At 42.9% G+C, this 14028-nt stretch overlaps 1 protein-coding gene across 1 annotated transcript in view; it reads right to left on the reverse strand.

Moving 5' to 3' along the window:
- FAM185A (family with sequence similarity 185 member A) overlaps window positions 1-13977 on the reverse strand; it is a 90936-nt gene extending 76959 nt beyond the window's left edge. Inside the window, exons 1-3 of the mRNA XM_019509462.1 lie at window positions 13898-13977; window positions 11626-11735; window positions 873-965 (exon numbers count right to left, since the gene is read on the reverse strand). Coding sequence (XP_019365007.1) covers window positions 873-965; window positions 11626-11688 — 156 coding nt within the window. The 5' untranslated portion in view covers window positions 11689-11735; window positions 13898-13977. The remainder of the gene's footprint in view (window positions 1-872; window positions 966-11625; window positions 11736-13897) is intronic.
- Between the last annotated feature and the right edge of the window lie 51 nt (window positions 13978-14028).

A 14028-nucleotide genomic window follows, 5' to 3' on the forward strand; every position in this document is an offset into this window, starting at 1 on the left:
CCCACCCTGCTACCCCTCCCCCCCCCCCCCCGCCCCCCCTGGGGGGGGGGGGGGGGGAACGGTGGCACACACAGTGGTAGAGAAATGCCTGCTCCTCTCCACTTCCACAAGATGAGGCGCCCATGGCTCCACCTCGAGCTCCACCCCAGGGTGGCATCCACGGCCCTGGCTGAGCACCTCCCTGACTGTGGGAGCCTCCATCTGTACCTCCACGCTCCTTCCTCCCCACAGACTTACCGGCTGGATGCTGCTCTCCAAGCTGCCGGGCTACATTCTTGTAAATTGGCTATCAGAGGATCTGTATCAGCCGGTATGGCTGGCTAATAATCGGCCATCGGTATTGGCCAAGAAAATCTTTATCAGTGCACCCCTAGTTAACACTGTTAGGCGTGCAAACATGATTCATAAGGTAAACCCAGAGATTTCACATAAGAATCCAGAGTGCTAGAAAAACATTCTGACTTGTGGTCTTTCTGAGTTCTTTGTTATAGAAAAATTGCTGTGTTACTTCTCCATTATCAAAAAGGGGGGCAGGAGGGAAGATTAAGAGCTGGTATTTTCCAAGGGGTGCCTTGAGCCTAAAAAGGTTGAGAACCACTGACCTGGAGACCACCCACACCCACACCCACACCCACACACACACACACACACACAAGTTCTGCTCTCAAACCTGTTTCAAGAGACAAGCTAAAAATAAGTAAATAGGTGACAAGTTACACTGCACAGATGGGGAGAGCACAAGGTAACAGTGATGCATTCCCATTAGCTGCTTGGGATCAAGTTGCTGTTCATACTGCATTTACCTACTTTGTACCAGACAGCTCGAAATAGAATTCTAACAAACTTTTGAAGAGAAAACCTCCTTTACTTACACTCTCCTTCATCGCATGAATATCTGTATTTCCCTGAAGACTTCCCAGACCAATTATTTTGCCTCCATTAGTTCGCACATGGATTGTATGACTCTGGGGGAAAAATGTAGAAAATATACATTAAAATAATTAAGTATCGGGTTCTGATTATTTTGTTGGTTCAAATTCCATTGTTCAAGTCAATCCTGACCTGCAAATCTCAGCAATTAGACATTTGGGGCTTTTCTGAGAAGACTGCTAAGTGTGTTAATTAGTATCAAAGGGGTCACCCTTCCATGGCCAGATCCAGAGGGGGTGCAGTGCTGCAGTCACACCTCTCCTTTGGCTGGAGCATGCATGAATTCTCAGCATTAGGTCTTTCTAGAGCCCCTGCTTTTGTATAGCTTTGAAGCTCAGAGTCTGCTCCCTTCCCCTGCTGCTGAATTCAGCAGGAAGGGGAAGGGAAGGGAAGGGAAGGGAAGGATGAACAGTAGCAGCATACGTGCCCTGGCTCTGGAGCCATGCAAAAGCAGAGGCTCTGGACAGCCCCTGCCTAATCAACTGGTGAGCTCAGAGTTCCCTACTCGCACAGAGCACCAGCTGCAGCCTGTGCTGGCAAGACAGTGAGCCCAGAGCAAGCACAGCAAAGCACAGCCAAAGTAGGGGAAAAAGCCCCATCCATTGCCCCATGCCTGGATCTGCTACTGCACCTTTATTACTGCACCTTTATCTTATTACTGGGCCCAAACACTCATTTTTCCTTCTGATTCAAAATGCATAAAGATCAATTATTCTAACCCAACCCTCTTGTCAAAGCAAGTTTTGGAGCCAGTGGTAGTACTATGCACTTTTTCGGGGGGGGAGTGATCAAAATATTATCTTAATGCCAGTAATTTCTCAGTATTTTGTGGCTAGTCTTGCCTAAAAGCCTGTAATGAGAAGTTTCAAAAATACCAAATTACAATGTCAGGCTGTTTTAGAGACTTCAAGCATTAGGGCAGAACTTGTTTATTTTCAATAAGGAGAAGTTGGATCATTTCTGGTCTGACTCCTAAAAATCTACCACCATCATATATTAGCAGTTTTACTTTCTACTGATAGATACCAAGTAGGAATGCAAGACCAGTGAAGTATTCAGTAGATGTACTGGGAAGAAAAAGTTGTGGGTTGCAGACATGAGAGCAAACAAGTGTCCAGCAAAAGTATGGGCAAATAACCATTTTTTTACCCTCCTCTGCTCCCTTATCTTTTCTTCAGCAATGGGAACGAGCACTTCACTTAGCATCTTTGAAGGTAGGAGGCTTCTTCTAAAATGAAAGGAATGCTGTGTAATCTCTTATGATATATAAGAGACAAAGATTTCTTACTCTCTACTTCACAAACCATTCATAGGACTTCTATTCCCAAACTGACTAGGAGGAATATCTAAAAGCAGATTTGTGCTTAATAATTAATGAAAATACATATTAAAAGGGGAAGTAAAGACCCTTGGCTCATAGTCTGGGCCACTTCTGTGTGGTGACTTCATTCTTTATGGTTGACCCAAGAGATGGTTAAAACATCACTAACAAACTGCTACAGCAGGCTTCGAGTCCTACATGCAGGCAACAAGTAAAACGTGATGGACCACTGAGCCTTGTTATTCTGCATCCCAAAACCAGGAGTATATATCTACATTACAGTGTAAAGCAAAGCTACCCAAGCTAGCTCTTCAGGAGCTAGCTTGCATACTGGGAGCAGTCTAGGCATGGAACACAAAGTTCCAAGCAGGCATATTAATCCTAATGCAAACATGCACCTAGATTAAGTAGGACTTTAACTGGATTTGTAGATTATTGAATAGGGATTAGTCCTTGGAGTGCTTACTACATCCAAAGTCTCATGCATACAAAACAATTTCTAGCACTGCCAATGCTTTGTAATTAAACTAAATAATCTATTTCATTTTTTTTTAAGGACATTGAATATTAAAATCAAATTTTCACCCCTAGAGCAGGGGCTCTAGAAAGACAGAGGAATGACACTGACTCCTAGTGTTCACCCTCTTTGTTCCAAAGAACTAGAGCTATTTGGCTGTGGCACAGAATGAAGATGAAACATAGCAGAGAGACTACAGGAAAAATACACAGAAAGATGGGAAAGATGAAAAACAAACCTAAATTAAATTCAGACAGACAGGAAGTCTACTGCAGAAATCGGGGACCTAATTAGAGTTTAAAGATGAAAGGGCCCTGAGAGACTGAAAGGAAGGATGTTTACAAAGAACATCACAGTTAGGAACTATAGAAAAATCTTCTACTGTTCTGAAGGTGTGTTAATGTGATTTGCACCAAATACAAATATTAAAAAGAATGATCTATGCCAGAACTGTTTCAAAGACTAATCATACTGAACTCCTACAACAATTCTAAGATTCAAAAAAATAAATGTCATCTATGGAACCCACCTACCAACAGCTTAAACTTTTGCTTAATTTTGCTTCTGTATTTTGATGGAGTGAGGCATATACTTGTTTTTCATTAAAACAGAGCTCTGGGGAAACAAAAACTTCACCATCATCGTCTAAGAAAGGGAAAGGCAATTATTTTGGCTGGAGGGCCTCTTAATGAGTTTTGGTGAGCTGTCGAGGGCTGCAAGGTTGGCCCTACCCCTTGACAGGTGCTGTGCCCCCTGGTCACCATCTTGGGACCAGAAGTCCTGACTCTAATCCCTGACTTTGGCCACCAAAAGTACTGCTTTTGGGAGGGGAGGGTTACCATCTTAGAACCAGAAAAAAAACCAAATCGCATACCAGAAGTCAAACACCTACTATATTTTAAATTACAAAAAATATTTGTCAGGATTTATGTTTGTGTACTGTATATATAGCTGATTGCATAATAGCTCAAAAATGAAGTCTTACTCTATTGTATGACTCTATTGTATTTGTAAGACTAAAAAATGAAGTCTTACTGTATATTGTGTGTGTGTGCATGTGTGTGCTGGGTATAGGGTATATGTGGTAGGGGTTGTGGGGACCTGCCACACACTCCCCATCACGGTACACAGCCCCTGCTGCTACTAGCAGAAGCAGGCCCTCTGAGCGCTTGTGACCCACTGCAGGCTGGGGCTCTGCACCCCACTGCCTTTGCCTCAGGAGCTGTGTGTTGGCTGTGCCACGTCCCCTGCCTGCCCAGTGACAGCAGGTACAACATGGCATCACACAGCTCACAAGGCAACAGCAGTAGAGTGCAGAGCCCCAGCAGCCCATCTCTACTCCATGCACAAATCCAGGGGTTACATACCCCCCATACCTCCCCTAGGGTGCATGCAGCAGTGGGACCCCCTCCACACCCCAGGACGAGCAGTCTGCAGCTCCATGCCATGACCCCTCCTGGCCATGGGGCTCCATTCACCCCAGCCCCTGCGCCACTCCCTCCCTTACCATGGGGGCCACGATCTGCGCCACCACACCCCTTCCCCTTCACAGACTTGCTGGCTGGGCAATGCTCCACATGCCACTGGGCTACGTTCCTGGCTGCCTGCAGGCTGTGGCTGCGCATCTGTGTATGCCGCCCCCCCCACACACCGCTGCAGCCACCTGGAGCCTACACCTGAGCTGCTCCGTTGCCCTCTGAGCTGCCACCGCTGTCCTGTAGGGCAACCCAGAAGTGGCAGGGACAGCAGTGGAGCAGAGCCTGAGCACAGGCTCCAAAACCACATGACTGAATAATGCCTTAAAAAAATTAACTTGAACAATGATTAACGTGTTAAAAGCACACGTTAACTGAGATTAATTGAAAGCCCTAGTAAAAAGTGCTTTCATAAACTCAAATCAAATTTATTCAATTTTAAATGATTTTTTTTTGACCAGATGACAGTCCTTAGTTTAAGACAGCAAAGTGCTTTAGGGGAGGGAACCTATTTTCCAACATGCAGCATACTTTAATGCTGCACCTAAAGGCTTCTAACAGTACACCCAGAATAACTTAATTAAAAACAGGAGAGAGATAAATTGTATCATCATAATTTAAATTACAATTTAATAGTATTTATATTATTGTAATTTAAATTATAATGTAATAATAATGGCAATTTAATAATATCAAATCATTACAATTTAATAATATCATCATAATTCATCAGAAACACTGAATGCTAAAGGATGTCTAACATCTAAATCCAGGACAGGAAACAAAGTTTTTTAAAGCCCCAGCCTTCTGTGAACTCAAGCAACCTGATCTATCTGTGTGTGTAGCTCCTACGAGCACAAGTATTCAGCACAAAAAGCTCCTGCAGCTGAAGGAAGGAGACAATTTGCAGTAGTCAGTGAGAAGCTAACAAAATTTAGGAAACTGAGGATAAGGTGTCATACATATTACTACACTTACCCTCAAAGAGGCAAATTCTAGTTCGGAATTTTTCATGTTGATGTAATCTGGCCTCAAAGCTCAGAAAAGTGAAAATAATATGAAGCATGGCTGTGAACCTGATGGCCAAAGAATAAGCAACCTTCCAACAACCTCACAGTCTCTGAGGAACGCACAGCATGGAGCTTTGCTGTTGAAGCAAAAAAGGAATTATAAACAAAAAACCCAAAAAAACCCTTTACTTTTCCTTCATTTGAGCCCTACTGATGATTAAATAAGAACTGAGAAAAATGTTGATACAGCTTATTTTGTGCTGAATTTAGAATGAGCTATAAAACTCGTTTATATTTCAGGAAAAAAACAGCATTCTTCTGAAAAAAGAAGAAAAGAATCTGCTGAGGTCTATAACTCAGAATCTGAGGACTAATTCTTGTGAAAAAAATCTGTTGATGGTGCTCAAAAGTAATTCCAAAAATGTTTCCTTTAGAAGACCAATGTTATTGGCAGGACTACCTGATATTTTGTTCCCAGTTGTTGTGAATGGACTTCCTTCTATGAACATCATGATGTTTTATGAATAGCTTGTGACAACTAAAGTGAGGCATGCAAGCAGTTCTTTATTGTATCCAATTAATGAAGTGGTAGAAAGCTCACCTCAGTCAATGAGACACTATCTAAGAATAAGGATCTGTTTTTTGTGGATCTTACTCCAGGTCTGGTTCTTAGAACATGAAACTACTCAGCAACTTCTATTCTATTCCTTTATAGTTGTCCAAAGAGACTGTTTCTGCATTCTTTCATTCATCTAGCCTCCCACTACTAATGCAGGAAAAGACCAATACAATAAATTGAGTAGATGCAAGTAAAGTTTTAGTAGACATAATGGTTTTTTAAAAATCTCTTTAAAACTATCAAATGGCTTGACCAAGAAATGAGATTGTTGCATTATTGATAACCCCTGCTCCTGAAAATATTTAACTGTATAAGCAATACACATGAGCAACTTTACTCTGTAGGCACTTTCTCAGAAGTCAGCCTGGCTGAAAGTGATGGCATCACTCTGCCCATAATTTTGTACTCCTTCCTGCCATTGTAATCAGGGCCTTACTTACCAGTACTGTGCCCTGGGCAGAAGCAGCAACCAGCAGTTTACTGCTGCTGAAATGGTGAGGGTGTTGCTTCCTTTTTTGCTACCAACACTTGCTGACTGGGCATCTAAACACCAATTTGGTAATGGCAAAAAAGGAGATGGCATCTCCCAGCAACAGAAACCTCCTGCCACTGCTCTGTGCACCACCTCTACTGCTCTGTCCTCTTCACTGCCAGAACCAGAGCTGGAACTGCTGCAGGGAAGGTGAAGGGTGTGGGGATAGGAGAAATGCAAGATGGGAGTGCACCAAGGAACCCTCCCTCCCTCCAACTCCATTCCAGTGCCCCTCCTTTAGGCAGCACCTAGGGCTTGTGTCTTGCTTATCCACTCATCATTATACTGCTGATCACAGTTACTGCCACTAAAATGAAAACTAAAAAGGTCTCAGATTAAAATAAAAAAAGCTTCCAGTTAAAAGGGGTTTTAGTATACCAAAAAACGTTCAAGTTACATTTTAGCAAATGTTTGAATCCAGCTCTGAAAGTATTTCCTTGTTTTTTCCCCTCTTCTTTAAGAAGCATTTAATTAAAAAGAGGAGAAAAACCTCATTCAGGGCTAAATTCTTGGCATTACTTTGTATTATTCTGGTGGGAAAAACTGCTGAACTTTCCACTGGGTGGGGAGCTTTCCTGTGTGACCTCTGTCATAGGAGACCAGCCAAGGCAGGTTTAAGAGGGGAAGGATCATGTGCGGTCTTCTGATGTTCTGAGGGGACAGGAAGCGGGGTAGAGGTAAAGAGTGTCTCAGTCAGCTGGAAGAGATTACAGTAGACTTGGGCACTACGCAGTTCTAATTCATGATGCGGCAGGGGTGGAACTAGCTAAAAGATCAGGAAGCTTCAACTTCAGGCCTTACAGGCCTGTCTTCATTGGCGCTGAAGGATATTGGGTTTGGCAAAGGTTTTAGCCGTTTATTACTTGTCAATAAAAGGACAGTAAAATATACTTTTTTTTTTTTTTTTAAGTTCTAGGTTTATGGAAACAAATATATAGTCCGTGATTTATAGCCTCTTCTTGTAAGCCTCTGAACAGCCAACTTAATATCCTCCTTCAAAACTTTCCTTTTCCATCGTGCCTCCAGTGACCTAACACAAGCCATGCTGCCATTGTGACTACCATACTGAGTAAAACTGCAGAATTGTTTCTTCATACCTCCTCCCATATTTTTTTACACTGAGACTGTAAGCTCACTGGGGCAGGTCATCTTTTACTCTCTTTCTATACTATCTAGCCCAACAGAGTCTAACCCACAGACAGATTTGCTCAGCTCTCTGGCAACAAAAGCTATTAATAAATTTCTGAAAGATCATATAAAATATTCATTATGTAGAGTTTATCATAGAGATCACTCTTAGAAAGCTTTTACTAAAACTACATACTGGGAAGATAAAATCTGCAAAAATATAAATAGTCCCTGGCTCATAAAACGTTCATTCAGTCTACAGCAGAGGTTCTCAACCAGGATGCTGCAGGGCCCCATCAGGGATGCTGCAGCAGCAGTGGCCAGGTAAAACTGCCTATGTGCTCCTGCTGCATTAGGGGTCTATTCAGTCTAATGCAGGCAGCAAAGCTGCCTCATGCTGTGCAGCTCTTTCTGATCTGTTCCTCAATGCTCCTCCCAGAAACAGGTGCAGGTAGAATTATCCCATCTGCCTGTTTCCTGAAGGAGCATTAGGGATGCCAGACCACAAAGAGCTGCACAACATGAAGCAGCTCCATTGCTTGCTTTAGACTGACCAGAGCCCTAACACAGGAGGAGCATGGCACAGCCCTTCCTGGGCTGGCTTTGCAGCCTGAGGAAGTTTCACTGCAGTTGTACAACCCTTCCCCAGCAACAAACCCTGCATAAGAAGCATTCAGGTAAATGGAGGTAGCACCAAGAGTGGTTCTCACCCAGGGGTGCCACTGCATTAAAAAAAATAAAGGGTGCTTTGACCCTGAAAAATTTGAGAAACACTGGTTTAGAGGCTGTTCCTATTCAAGCTGACAAGTATCCCTTGAAGTGCTTGCCCACAAACCATAAGGTTAGAGTACCTTTCTCTTCTGTTGCATTTTATCTACCAAAAGTAATTGGACCTTAAAGTAAGTGCATCTGAGCACATATTTGGGCATGTTTTTTCTTGCTATATATTTTTCCTCTGAAATACAGTCTTCCAAACTGTATATTGGTGTAACTCCATTAACTTAACTATAGTTAATTCTGACTGATACCAGCTTTGGACTCACTTTGAATATTCTTAAAGCAGCATGATGTGGTGAAGTCTGAAATTTTCAAAATAAAAAGGATCATGTCAATGCAGCATGTGGTATTTAACAGTAAGTCAGATAACTCACCCGACAGTGAACATATAAAATCTGCGCATCATAAAATGCAGGATTCTATGAAGACTAGTGTCACAAACCCACCCCAAGTAGGAAAGATCTCGCAGTTCAGTGTCTCATGAAGAGATATTTGTCCTGAGTTTAACTAACCTTATGCTTCCTCTTTCAAAAGCTGTAAGCTGTATTTGTCAGTATCATTCGTATTGCTGTATGGAACATGACATTGTATGCATCTAGCAATTTTGTATACATCTAGCATGATTTAATCAACAGGTTATAACCAGATCCCCAGTTAATCGTTACTGATATATCAGAAGAACTATGGTATCAAACCTAATGAACACGGGGAAGGCAAAACTATTAGCTAATTACAGGGACAAGAGCAATTGCTAGTCTCAGACACATGGCAGAAGGGGCTATTATTGGAATGGGCACACAAAATACTGAGGGTATCAATCTGCCTGTAAAGAGAAATATTAGCTTCACAGTAAGTATATTCCAGGGAAATGGGCCATTACCTGGAAGATGCCCCAGGTAGGAAAGAAGTTTCTGAAGGATTTGGACAGTCACCAGAAAATGGATAGGACAGCAGAGACAAGGAAGCTGGTTTGAAGGTATTTAGGAGGCGTCTGTGAGGCAAAGGTGTTTTGGGATGTTCTCATGCCTTGCGGGAAATGCTGGTTCCCAGCTATCGGTCAGCATGAAACCTGGTCTCTAAAATTCTATCAGGACTTTGAAGAACTGTGCTATAGTCGGGAAAGAGGACAAGAAATTCTGTTTGTTTTTGGTTCTGTACTCTGCCTCCAGACTGGTTCACTTTTCCTTGTACATTTTTTTCTTCTAGGTACTACAGCATTTTGTTGCCTAACTGCCTGCCTGCAGTACAGTGTGATTTCAGAGCAAGTAGTATTCCAGACATGCCTCTTCTACAGAGTGGGGGACTCATAAATTTTGAATGACCTTGGAGAAGACACTCTGGAGCTGGCAAAGATTGCCCTGTTGTAGCTGTGGAGTCTGCCCTGTTGTAGCTGTGGCGGAGGAAAAGTTCAACCGAGGTTTGTGGGGATGATGAGTCATCCTGGGGGAAACATTAATCTATTCTTTAAGGCAAGCAGCAGTATACCAGGAAGAAACTTGGGGCCACAGGGGGACCCCACAGCTGGGTCTGTGACAACCAGAATACCGAAAACTCTTCCAAAGCCCCTACTGGTATCATCAATGTATCAAATTAAATTTCAAAGTCCAACAAGAAATATGATCCCAGAAAGAAAAAAAACAAATCCAAAAGAAAACTTTATTTGCTATTACATTAAACTAGAGCATAGGCTGATCCTGGGTGGTACTGAACTCCTTTGGATGACTGCTGTCAGCAGTCCCTCAATATGAAGATGACAGTCTTCCAGTAGATACGGAAGTCAGAGAGTCCAGAGATGGCTGAAGAGACCAAACTGAGATCTGCATGTTCAACTGCAGATATAGCATACAGTTCCAGAAGGAATAAATGGATCCTGGTGATGTCAGGCAACATCTTTCCCTCTCTCTCTCTCTTACCTATTCCCTCCATAGGAAGGCAAGTTTGCTCAAAATGGTTGATACCTTGATGTACTTCACAGCACCACTGGGGATGATTCAGCACTCAGGTCTCTCAGTATTGATATCAATATCACATTTCTTCAGATTGGCCTTCAGGGTGTCCTAAAATCTCTTCTTTTGCCCAGCTCCAAAACAATGATCACTGACTGGTTGGAAGTATAGGATCTGTTTCAGGATCCAGTTATCAGGCATTCTGATGACATGCCCCGTCCAATACAGCTGGTGCTATATAAACATGGCTTCAGTGTCAGTGGTGCTTGCTTGAGCCAGAACACAGGCAATCATTCTTGTCCTTCCAATTGACATGGATGATTTTCTAAAGACATTGCTGATGGTACATTCCAAGGCTTTCAAGTATTTCTGATACACTGTCCAGGTTTCACATGCATACAACACGGTGGGGATGACAACTTGGTAGAAAAAAAAAAATGATTTACATCCTGATATCATAATCAAAGACACAGTTCTGGAGATGTCCAAAGGCAACATTGGCAGATTTTATTCAGTGTGGAATATCATCATCTATGTTTACTTTTTGGGAAAAGTGACTCACCAGGTATGGGAAATGCTTAACCTTCAAGGACTCATTCTTCAAGGACTACCTTCTAATTGCAGTATGTGGGAGAGCAGCTACATGGTTTGGGGTAGACTGATAAAGTATTTTAGTTTTTGTGAAGTTGACAGCGAGTCCAAGCATTTCATATGCTTCACAGAAGCAGTCAAAAGTGACCTGGAGCTCTTCAACTGAGTGGGCACACAACACAACCATCAGCATACTGAAAATCAGTAACTGAGGTGTTGGATTTGGAATGTGACAGGTTGATGTTAGAGATTCCCATCCATGCAATGCCAGATGCTGACTTGAGATGGAGGTCTACCAGCAATGAGATGCAGAATAGCTACGATATGGATGAGGAAAAAATGGTGTAATGACACATCTTGCTCGATTCCAGTTCTAATGGTGAAAGGGTCAGTTTCCAAAGCATTGCTTAGGACAGCTACTGTAACGTCATCTTGGAAAAGTCTTATGATGGTAACAAGTTTTGGAGGATATTTTGCAGCACTGACTCATGATGATGAACTTGTATTTTACACTTGCTGAAAAATCAACAGATTGAGTTTTTCTGTTACTTCTAGGAAGGATTTCACAGCTTCCTAGCTTCAACAGAGGTCAGTATTTCTCTGGATCAAGTGATTTATTAACTTGACTATTACAATCTGTGTACTAAAAATAATAAAATTAACTATCACACATCACATTCTGCTTCTACGAGCATATTCTGACCTTTACAGAATCCTGTGTTGCACAATAAACAGTTGCTTTAAAAATAGTGAAGGTGGGGAAAACAGACTTCTTTTACCTTTATGGAATGTAAGATGCTAGTCCCCTTCTCAGTTTCTATTCTGCAGTTCTCACACTCCATATTCTGAACCTTTACACAGCCGGTCCCCCATGTCTTGATATCCAAATCTAGAATTTAAAAAAAAATTAAAAATGAGACTTTGTGATCAAATACTACAGTGAGGAAGATTATTTTTCCTTGAAGCCTAGGAAACAAACTTTACAAAATAAATGAGAAAAAAAAAATCACTGCACTAGAGAATACTTTATGTCATGCTCATTCACAGCTCACAGTTCTATTCCTTATCTGACCAGTGACTCTTTGACAAAGTGATGATCTTGCAAGCCACAACAGCATCCAGCAGCATGCTACTGAAGGTCTTTTACTACAGTTTCAGAGGTGTGAAGTAGATTGGGCTGAAGGCTGCCCTCAGCAATGAATGGGTACTTGGACATTCAGGCTGAGGTATGAAAGGTAGCTGGGCATGATGCTAATTCCATCACTCTAGAAATGGAAGTGCCCTAACTATGTTAGCCTAATGGTCTATTTGGCTCAGGCACACCCTTGTCTTGAAATAGCATCCAAGTTCTGAGAGAAGACCACACAATCAGGGCAGGTTACCTTACTTGGTTACTAATCAGCAAAACCAATGGCCTTGGTACCTATTATAGTAGACAGTAACGGCATGAAGTAACACAGAAGCAACTTCCTCAAAACAGAATACAATCTGTATTATAGGCAATGCTTAGATATATGAATTTAAAATGACAAAGAGGCCTATACACACACCATCTGACCTATGCTTGGCATTCCCCTCACTCTAAGGAAACCTGATAGCTTGTATGCATCTCCATTCTCTTCAGATACAAACTTACACCATTTTTGCTGCAGACTTCTCATGGAGTCTGTCCTCATTTGTATTACTGTTTATCATTATTGTTCACGGGCTCCCAAAAAGAGAATGCTCATAGGTGCAAAGTCAGTTAATGCTCATAGGTGGGTAACAGTTAATAACTGGGTAAGTGTAACTTGAGGAAATAATCAGAGACACTTTAGATTCTGGGCTTCCATCTCAAGCAAACTAAAGGTTCAGGCCTGTCTTTAAGGTTTCAGCAGCGACAGCCTATCCCAAAGAATGGGGCAAGTGGCAGTAGGCATGAGAGGCTGATCGTAACAATGCTCATTTAGAACGTGGCAGCTGCTAAAAGATAAAGCTAGAAAAGTGGATTATGTTCTTTATAGCATGAGAGAGAGAGAGCATGTGAGGAAGGAGATAAGGAAAATGAATTATGAGCAACTTAAATCTACCAGCTGACTTTGCTACATGGGGTGCATCTACACACGCACTTTACTGAAGTTGACTAATTAGCTCTGCAGTAAAGTATCACTGTCTACATGTGCGCCAGCATTAGGGTACAGTAAATAAATGAACTCCACTATAAACAGTACTGTTGGGGATGCTACTATGTTACATCAGAGTACTTATTTTTTGAAAGCCAACTAACCTGGAACAAGCGGTATTGTGCAACAAAAAGGATCTCTTCTTAAACTTCATGCAATTTAGGCCATGTCTTGATTCTTAAGTTTGATACAGTTACTCTTGGTGTCATGAAGCAAATGGATCTCTTCATTTTTTCTGCATTTAAGACAGCTAAGTTTGTGATGCTTTCACACGGCACATCAGGCGCATATAGTTCCTCAGAGGCCCTGGTTTCACTTATCTGAACAAATCTGTCGCTCCACACACCTTTTTTGCAGAAGCTTTCCAAAAGGGGTGCAGGTATCTGAGGCTGTAGCCTGGTCAGCTGCTACGACCAGACTACAACAAAACCTACCTGACCTCAGAGCATGCAGAAACCACTCTGCAACCTGGGAACAGGTCCAGCGCATCCCCCAGCAAACCTACTCTTCCTGGTTTTGTAAGGACTACAGATGGGTCCTCAATGGAACGAACCACAAGCGCAGTCTGTGTCTCCAGCCCCCAGGGAAGACAAGGAGGACAGCAACCTAGCAGCGAAGTGCAGGTTGGCACCCTCTCCTTACAGCAGCAGCTCCCAATGTCTGACAGCTTGCCCACTGCCAACTAAAAGTGGCGCAACCTTAAGTACCACCAGCACGTTTTCGTCATATAAAAATAATTATAATAAATGTGTTCGCACGCGTACGACAGACTGGGAACCGCTGCCTTAAATGAAGTGTGCTCCCTGACTGAGCCCTGCCAGGGACCTCCTCTTCCCCAGTCACCTCGCGAGCCCCGGGCTCGCGCTGCCCGCCCGGGTCCCGTACGCACCGAAGCAGGCTGGCGCTGTCACGTCCACCGCGCCACCGCCCCCCGCGGCGATGGCCACCTCCTGCTGCGCCTCGTCGTAGCGCACGCGGAGGCCTCCGCCCCGCGCTCTCACCAGCACGCGCTCCGCGCCC

The sequence above is a fragment of the Gavialis gangeticus genome, unplaced genomic scaffold, assembly GCF_001723915.1.
Source record: "Gavialis gangeticus isolate Ggan-Ray unplaced genomic scaffold, GavGan_comp1, whole genome shotgun sequence".
Classification (NCBI taxonomy): Eukaryota; Metazoa; Chordata; order Crocodylia; family Gavialidae; genus Gavialis; species Gavialis gangeticus.